Source organism: Cebidichthys violaceus, unplaced genomic scaffold, assembly GCF_023349555.1.
Source record: "Cebidichthys violaceus isolate CVI_PGR_0920_01 unplaced genomic scaffold, fCebVio1.0.p SCAF_27, whole genome shotgun sequence".
In the NCBI taxonomy this organism is placed as follows: Eukaryota; Metazoa; Chordata; class Actinopteri; order Perciformes; family Stichaeidae; genus Cebidichthys; species Cebidichthys violaceus.
In genome coordinates, this window is record NW_027176450.1 from 6306683 (window position 1) to 6316203 (window position 9521).

The following is a 9521-nucleotide window of genomic DNA, read 5'->3' on the forward strand; positions in this document are numbered from 1 at the left end:
ATAAGCCTATTAATAGAGAGCATTTGTCTTTTTGACAAGCATGCCCACATCACAATGCAAAGAAAAAAACAAGAGGGCAAAGAGGGTGATAAAAATACGACCAAGGATGAACTTTCCAAAACAAAAGAAAATAAACCTTTTGACTTTTTAACCCTCAAGTATCGCACACTAGGTAACAAATACATAGTTTCTATTAAAAAAACAAACAAAAAAAACCTGCCTTTTCCATGCTGTGTGTGCCTGCTAAATCCCCTGATGGCAGCAGTAGGCCAGCACAGGGCACAAATCCACACAAGCACAAGACGTGGGAGGTGTGCACCAAGCGAGCCTCGACTCCACACCAGAAGCATGCAAGTGCACAAGGAGATAGTCAACACACAGAGGGGGGGTGGGGGGTGGTGATATTACAGGGTTAGGGTGCTGGCTCTCTGCAGCTGTGCTGATAAAACGGAGGACGAGCCCTGGACGTGTCGTCTATGGATTAATGAGAGATCGGTCCATTTGTTTAGCAGAGGTCCTTCACCCTCATTGAATCCGGCAAGGTGCGGGGGATTGTGCAGGTATGGTGGTGGGGATATGGCTCTGGACTGGACCTCCTCTGCAGTTTTGCAGTTAGAATTTTGATGGGCCCCATCAATCATGTTAATGTGGTTGTCTGGAGTCGTGAAGACATAGCTATCTGTACACCTGTGGTCTCAGAGCAGACGAGGACGAGGGGAGAAAGCCAAAAGGAAATGAAATAAAAAGCACTATGAACATGTTTCTCCATATTTTTTCCAGTTGTAATGGGGAAACATAATCATTCACTGGTTTGAGGACATTTTCTTTAGTTGATGACCTGAATCACAAAGGCAGTAATTATGTCTAAAAATGAGGGAGGCCACTGAAAAGATCCGATGGTTGTCATGTTGACCAGAGCAATACCAGGCCACAGTTGAGTACATCATCAATTTATTGCTGAAAACTAAAACCAAACCTATTGATTTTACACAACCACAAAAATCTTGTTTTTGAAAAAGACAAAAATATCAGTTCCCTGTTGTACCACTGCCTCATAATGTGCTACTTTATTACAATTCTCAACTCGGATATACCATATTTTCGGCACTCGCATACAGTACTGCCCAAATGTAAAGTAAAACAAGCATTCAGTCTGAAAAAAGTCAAGGATATCATCAGTGTGATAATGTAGCTGACCCACAACTTAGTGGTGCTTGATGACCAAGATTAAAAAGGACCTCTTTGTAATGAATAAAAACATTTATAGGCAGCTTGGGGAGAAAACACAAGCCAATTGAGAGAGTGGGGTTCTGCACAGTGTGCAGGTTTGTTCTGTTGAAGTGGATGCCAAACGTCACCACAAACACTCTGAACACATGAAAACATTCACATACCTTTATACTGCCTTCAACATGTTGAATATCCCATAAGTTAGCTCTGCTGCATCCTGCCGGAAGCTAACCCTGAGCTAACAACCAAAACCTCATCAGACAGGATGAGAGAACTTATTACCCAGAACTTTTAACAGCCAAAGTCTTCAGATACATATTGGAAAATTAAAAACAAAGTCAGGAAATGTGTCTGTTCTAAATCGGCATAGAAATGTGACAATTATGAGCATATAAATTGTGTTTTAAATCATGTTTTTGGAGAAAATCCAATCTCTTGAAAAGGGCTGAACCACTTCTGTACAGGTGGATCCATCAGGCTCACTACAGGCCGGACATAACCCGAGTTTGAAATCACTCACGCTCTTCTGTACAACAGGCATGTCTATGGAGTATCTCACATTTTACCACACTACAGACACTAACTAAAAACCAGAGGATTGCTTTATCAGGCAAGTTTACCTAACTAGCTAACTCTAATCTGTAACATGTTGTTTAGTTGAAGTCGACACCCAGTGAAACTAACTATCCTGTCAAAAACACAGTTCAACAAATGTGAGCGTGATTTCCATCCTTTCAATGCGGCCTGGGTGAAAACGTTAATCACAATGCAAGATACAACCAAACTGTATTTCGAACCTGAGCCAGAAAAAAGTTTAACAATCCTACATTAGCTCAAATGAACCCAAAGCGACTCAGCCCCGGGTAACTCCCCTTATCTGCAAGAGTGTGGAAATTTAGACGTCGAATCACAATTTGCACACTTTACGGACAGAGGAGAGTAAAAGATGTGTAAAAATCATGTGCTTTTCTAGTGATTGTTTGGTAACATGTTTTTGGGGAGTTCTTCAATGGTCACCCTTCCTTCTGTGACGAGGCACAGAAGAGTTGAGATCAGAAGTGATGAGGGGATTCAGCTTCGACTCTCGCACTCAGGGTGCACAATCTGCCACAAAGTAACCGGCCAGTCTTACTGCAATCCATGAAGTGAATACATTTAAAAAAAAATAAAAAAATAAAAAAGTATAGGAAATAAAAGACAGAAAAAACAGCCAAAAGGTCAAAGCTGCAATTGCAATTTCTTTCCACGCATCATGGATTTGCATCTTAACCTGCCACATTGAATCAACAATGAGTAACACCATTTATTTATTTTAGATAAGGAGGTCAAATCTATACACGTTAAATCAATCCCCTCAATGGAAAATGCTGTAAGCCTGAATGTCATACATTGGGCTATTATTTTGTAATTTATTCAAACTAGAGCTCCTGGTAGGCAGACATAAAGGGGGAATCGAGTTGATGCAGTCGGGGTACATACCACAGGTGGGACCTATACGACGGGCACGCATTGGAGCAAACTCCAGGTAACGGTAGAATGTGAGGCGGACCGATACTACGAACTGGAATCTCTCCGTCGTTTGCTGCTTTTTACTCAAATTAAAAACTGACTTTGGTGCTGGTTTTCTAAATTCACCAGAAGAGGTGATCGTTACATTCTTTCTCTACCTGAAAAGTTGTTCGTGACCAACAACACTAACGGAAATGTGTTGAAAGCCGGCGGCATCCTGCACAGTAAGAAAGGTTTGGTGTTCAGGTGTTTGACTTTCAGGGCAGAAATTTGCATGAAAAATGAAATTCATATGGTCTGATGTTTTAAAGGGTAGCTCTGGTCCGTTTGCGGGTCGCCTCGCACCAAGCAAGTATGACCAGAATCTCCACAAATGCCACTTCTGTCTTCATTGCCTTTGTGCAATCGTCTTTGTCATCACATTGTCACTCTGACAAGACATGCATCTAATTAATTATCTTCCCCAAGACCTTGTTAAGCATTTATTTTGCTCTGCACGGTGGCACATGTAGACAGGCAGCAGCAGGTCAACAAAGAGTAACATAAAGGGAAAGTAATATGCCGCGGTAGCGTCCCAACTGAATGTTGAAAAAGATATGCTGAGGAAGCATTCAGGGTTCATTTGTGAGCTTCTTTTGGCACTACACTTCTTGTACTTTATATATAAGGTGCGCTATGACACCTTGAGTGGGATTGTGCCTCAGAAACACCGTCTCGACTACGGGATAATATTGTAGAGCTGTACACCTAGGCAAGCAAGACCTAAGCAGCTCTGTGGTGGAGCAACTAAAGTAGGTTTCAGGTCAAACATATGTACTTTTTATATATTAAAAAGTGAAATTTTGAGTAAAGAAATGAGATGTTCACGGGGAGACTTCCTGCCTACATGACACACCTTAAAAATGTGGAGATAACAGGGGCTAGTGAACTCAATCGCGACATCTGTGTAGGGAGAAACAGCTACAGAACGGGAGGGTTGTCCGTCAAACACACCAAAGGATAGATATCCATAAAAATCCTTGTTTAGTAGTAATAATAATAATAAAAAAAAATCAACTTGTTTAAATATGAATATTATAAGTCTGCTTTCTCATGGTTAGGAAATCAAATATAGTCTCTGTGGGGGTTAAAGGAGGAGGCGGGATGGGGGAGCCCTCCTATCACTACAACTCCATGTCCTGGGCCTCGTCTTCTGAGAAATCAGACATGGAGCTTTCAGATGAAGAGTCGCCTGCCCCCTCTTCCTGCTCCTTCAGAGCCTCCTCTGTTGCATATTTCTGGATGTACTCTGTGGACAGAGAGAGAGAGACAGAGACAGACAGAGACAGAGAGAGCATGGTCAGACAGGAGAAGGTGAGGGTCTAAACTCCATATTTGTGAGGTAATGAAATTGGAAAAATAACTTTTTCTGGGTGTGCAATAACCTAAAAAAAATCGAAAGGGATCTGCAATCTACACCCAACAGATTGTGATTATTATTATTGGTTTTAACCTTTGATTTTCTGCTTGTACTCCTCTGGCCGGTGAAGGTACATGGCAGCTGCATCTCCATTCAGGGGGTCGATGGGGTTTGGGTACGCCAGCAGCTGGGGCAGGAACGACTCAAAGATGTTGGTCAAATCTGGGGAAGAAGGAACAGATTACCAACTTCACCAATTGAAAGATACAAGTGATCGTACAATGACACTATCAGGAAAGCTTATAATCAACGTACACACATGTCAGTCAGTGACAACCCGACAGAGACGCCAGTAACAAGATCTCACGGCCTAGCGTGGGCTCACAGAGGCTAGCGCCACGCTAATCCCTTCCCCTAGCTCTCTGCTAGCAGGCCTCAGCTTTCTCTCACTGCTGAGGCCTGCTGGGAAGAAGAAAAACTGCAATTCTGCACTCATCTCCGGGGTGTCACTGTTGAGCCCATTCAAGTTGGGAAAACTAACACTTTCCTACATGCTATTACAGTACATTACAGTCATTTAGCAGACGCTTTTATCCAAAGTGACTTACAATTCAGTATCTATCTACACACCGTAGACGCAGCTACAGGAGCAATTTTGGGGTTAAGTGTCTTGCTCAAGGACACAATGACATGAGACTAGTAGAGCAGGAGCCGGGGATCGAACCGCCGACCCTCTGATTGAAGGCGGCCCTGCTCTCCACTTAGCCACCGTCACCCGAATTGTACAGCATCATCATGTTTACGTGATTTAATCAGTTGCTTTTGTTCCCTCTTGCGTTAAACAGACTCTTTACAGACGATGCTTGGTTGAATGGTCTATTCTTTCCATGTTTGTAGAACTAAATCTGTGTACAAACAAAAAGGTAAAATAACTCAAATGTGATTCTTGACTTGATGGTTTGATGTCATTTTAGAGAAAAACAGGCCAAGCTGCCTCACTTGACATTAATCAAATATTTTCATCTTTATTTCAAAACGCTGGAATCAAGAGTTCAGTGCTTAAATAACACTGACGGTTTTTAATATTTGCCTTGGAGTCATATCCAGAACACCAGTGAAGATAAATAGGCAGGGAAGCTGAAACAACTGCGAGGAGTATTACTGTAATGCCATTTATATTGCTCGACAGCTATGTTAGCCCTGTGGAGGGGCTGTAATGAGAACGTAATGAGGAGGTAGGGAGAAGGGCACAGGGACACGGAGAGTAGCAAAGAGACATGGGGTGACAGGGAGGAGAGCTGGGTGACAAACGGTAAGTTCAACCCCGTGAGCGCGTTGCTTACAGCTGACGGTCAACTATCCGTGTCGAAGGTGACTGTGTTCTGCCGTTGCTGGGCGAGAGTATTACCTAGTTATTGTTCACTTCTCCCCTCGGTAAGTAGATTAGGGCCTATCGTGCATCTAACGAGGGGGGCCCGCAGTCAGCTATCTGGTGCTAATGGCTCCGTGTCAAGATATTCAGACATAATCACACAGACCCCCAGCGGGGGAACTTAATATGGACACATACGCAGTTGGGTCCACTCACCATAAAGAGCTGTCCATGTCTGGTTGATGACATCTAAGCACACTGTCCCTGACCTGGGAAACCGAGAAGAAAACAAGCGTTAGAGGGTTGAGGTTCAAAGGGAGGGACGAGCCCATCTGTCAATGGTTAGGGTTTGAATAATGGAAGCTTGACATAAACTCTCTATGTATTGATGTTATATTGATTTACAGTATACCTCGCACATTATTTACCTATTATCTGTCATGTGTTTGATTCAAATTATACTACTTATACTATAAACACGGTGAACTCACTCCAGTTTGAAACTGGTATTTACACTGTGCCAGTTGTTTCCTGGGGATGAATGTAAAACGTTCTGATGGGAGCAGCCTCAGTGCACCGTTATCTTTGGTCTTTGCGAGACTAGACTGTCCTATGGTCCTCCCTTCACAGGGCATGTCCCTCAGAGGATCTGGCCTCTAAGCAGTGGATTACTAGGCCGAGAGAAACAAAGAGCTTGGCCCGGTTCAATATTTGTAGGATTTACTGCTGGATTGTGCCAAAAACTAGTGACTCATATCAAAGTTTAGTTCGCAACATAAGCGGACTCCTTTTACACTATTCAAGGCCTAGAACACAACGCGTGAAAACGCTAAATAGGACACGCTTCAATTGCGTGACTGAAATCAACTTACGCTTCGTCAATGTTGGGATGAAAAATCTTGTTCATGAATCCTGAAAAAAGCAGAGATGATGAACGTGTTAGAAGTGAAGTGAAGTGAAGATTGCTATCTTATCTTGATACGACAGTAGAGCTCCTACCTATTGACGGTGATTTGAAAGGGTATTTGTCAGGAAGATCTACTCGCACCTTCCACACGCCTCCTTCGTACGGTGCTGCACACGAGGAGGACACAAAGTACAATGAGAGAACACCGTGGAGGGCAGAGGAGAGACTTTCATTCCATTAAACATCATATTTCATCCTTTATGCACTCTAATGGGTTTAGACATTGTAGGGTTGCATCAATTCTCTGCACTCCTTTCTCCGCTCTCAGACACACAACAGAGAGAGGAACACTTGAGAAATGAGCTACACGTACCACCTCCCTCTGCCGCTTTCTTTTATCTTACGCAGTAATGTGTTTCAGCCCAGTTCCCTTCACAAAATACACCGACATCAAAGAGGAAGAGAGTGAGATTGTTTGAGTGCACGGTGCACTCTCAGGGTTAGCCGTGTGAACAGCACACGGACGAAAACACACTTGTTGAAGATGAATGGTGATGAGCACGTGCATGACACACACACACACACACACACACACACACACACACACACACACACACACACACACACACACACACACACACACACACACACACACACACACACACACACACACACACACACACACACACACACACACACACACACACACACAGGCAGAGAGCAGTGCCATTTTATTTCAGCGTAGTTATGAGGCGTCATAAACAGAGTCAAACGGCAACTTCCCCTCTTTACCGATGCGTAAGTGCCGGTGGTTTCAGTGCGGCTGATGATGTGCACACCAAAAGAAGTATTTCCTGCTGATGAGGCCACTCTCCTCATCCAAATTCCCCTCAATCCCGGCTCTTCTGTTTTACACGTTGTTGCCTCAGTTGCCTGGTTTCAATCCATTTCACGTTCCAGGCCTGCTGTGACGAGCCTCTCTTTATGGTGCAGACAGGGGAACGACCAATTCCTGTGATGCTGACATCAGCCCCACATTCATTGTCACTTCATGCTCGGTTTACTTTAACTAAATGTGGTAAGATTATCGGTTATTAATAGCAATGTCAATCCGCTTTTATTACAATTTTTAAAATGTTCGATTTTTGGTCAGAGAAGGGGCATTAATGGGAGAGCATTCAAGATCCCAAATGGCGGATTCACAAATAAACGTTCTTTAATTTGTTGAATATTTCTTGGAACCGGGATGAAAACATCCTACAGCCACTTCCAGGAGAACATGCATTAGCCCGAATGAGGATTCAGCAAAAAAAAAAAAAAAAATCCATGTTAAAATCAGAAAAGAGAACACTTACTTCCTTGTGGGCCGAAAAACTTCACTACAAATTCATTGAGTCCACTGAGGATGGTGACTTCATGCTTGCTCTCGATGCTGTAAAGTCGGTAAGGACAACATCTTCACATGACTGCATGAACATAAACAAACACAACAATAATAAACCACTCTTGAATAATATTCAAGATGACTAACAACTTGGCCTCTGTGAAACAGTAATTCAGCTGCTTCAGCTGTTGCCAGTGTCAAAATCGACCTTTTTCCTCTCTCCTAGCAAACATCATCCCTTCATATCATACAGAGTTATTAAAACTAAAGAGAGCCGTGATAGCTTTGGACAGATGATGAAAACAAATCAATGCAGGAAAATTACATCTGGATTCTTATTTGACCCTAAGTCCTGGACTTTGAATGGCAATCAATGGCCTCGTCATTCTGCACGTTCAATTAATATCCCGAGACTGAATGTGAAGTATGCGGGCCAGTGCTTCCAAAACAAAACAATCAGGAACACTCTCATCAGCCAGCAGATCATATTCACCCACGCTTCAGAACCATGCTTGCCTTCCTCCACCTGTCACTCTGTAATGGCCGCCCTGAACAACAAGTCCACCCCCTTAAAAAGAGAGAGAAGCACTCTGCATGTGCACGTCACTTAACTGAGACGTGCTATGAGGTGAAACCAGTTCATATTCAGTAGTTTTACAAGTCCTCTTTGACGAGGCTCATTTGCATTATTGGTGTTATTCATTTCAGACCATTTAATCTGCGTCTTGGTGATTTATGGCAAGGCAGGTGCTCTCAAAATCATTTTTAACCTAACCCTCTCCATGCAACATACTACAGATAATGTAGTAGTTATTATTAATAATATTAACAACTGGATCACTCACGATATACATTATAATTTGATGAAAGAATCTTGGTGTGGTGGAAATTAAAGTATTTCCTTGTGAGAAATCAAAAAAGTATTTTAAGCTTTCTGTCTTTTAAGGATTTATTACAGGATAAGATATAGAAAAATTATAAAAGAATAGTGAACAGATTTAACCACTATTAATTAACAGATTAATAAAACAGATTAATAAAACAGAGCCATAGATTACGATACAGCTGTATAGCAGAGAGCGTTCCTTCACCCATGGCAGAACAAAGGAAGACTCTGCCTTCTCTGCAAAGAAGGCCCTTCTTAAATGCCTGTCTGAGCGGAGTATCACCCACTTGGTACTCTGAACAAGAAAAAAGGGCAGAGATATTCATCCAATAAATCTAGCACAGAAACGGTCAATACTCCAGCTACAGACATAATTACACTCATAACAAACCCTACTGAATGTTTGATTATTTGTATTCAGTGCATTATGTGGAAAATCCAATATTACAGCTGTGAGCAGATAATGGATGCTCGCTCTGATTATGTTTGATCTCCACTCAAACACAAAAACATCACAGGGATATGATTTCTCTTCCATGTGAGCGGAAGGAAGAGAAAATAAACACGAGGGAAAGAACAGAGGGGAAACGAAGGTTTAAGAGATGGGATGAAACTCAGCTTCCCGTGCCACACGGTAGCAGCTGGCTCGTCAATCCGGATTGAGTGAGTATCCCATTAGCAGTAGCCATGACCCCGAAGGGTTAAATCAAACTGGAGGTTATTTTAAGCTTTGGTTGAGTCTGCGAAGAGCAGACTGAAATCGCTGGCTTCTGCAAGGAAATGTGTCACCGTCAGACAGAAGAGGAAGCTCTCTGTTCTGACCCGGGTTGGCGT

The 9521-nt window shown here is 42.7% G+C and overlaps 1 protein-coding gene across 2 annotated transcripts; it reads right to left on the minus strand.

The window, feature by feature from the left end:
• Window positions 1–934: 934 nt before the first annotated feature.
• On the minus strand, window positions 935–8967 carry ube2h (ubiquitin-conjugating enzyme E2H (UBC8 homolog, yeast)). Of its 2 annotated transcripts, XM_068721198.1 has the most exons (6): window positions 7210–8967; window positions 6510–6584; window positions 6383–6422; window positions 5727–5779; window positions 4232–4360; window positions 935–4027 (listed from the first exon to the last, which is right to left on the minus strand). In XM_068721198.1, exons 3-6 carry the CDS (start codon window positions 6415–6417, stop codon window positions 3903–3905), a joined length of 342 nt encoding a protein of 113 aa, XP_068577299.1. In that variant the 5' UTR covers window positions 6418–6422; window positions 6510–6584; window positions 7210–8967; the 3' UTR covers window positions 935–3902. The 2 variants fall into 2 exon arrangements, with proteins under 2 accessions (XP_068577299.1, XP_068577298.1); XM_068721197.1 differs by having other exon boundaries at window positions 6510–8967.
• Between the last annotated feature and the right edge of the window lie 554 nt (window positions 8968–9521).

Coding starts and splice junctions, on each gene's coding strand:
- ube2h (XM_068721198.1), bottom strand. CDS start 6,417: ATGAACAAGATTTTTCATCCCAACATTGACGAAGC. Junction 5,780..6,382: donor CATCCCAACATTGACGAAGC/GTAAGTTGATTT, acceptor TCGGTTTCCCAG/GTCAGGGACAGTGTGCTTAG. Junction 4,361..5,726: donor GACATGGACAGCTCTTTATG/GTGAGTGGACCC, acceptor CTTCTTCCCCAG/ATTTGACCAACATCTTTGAG.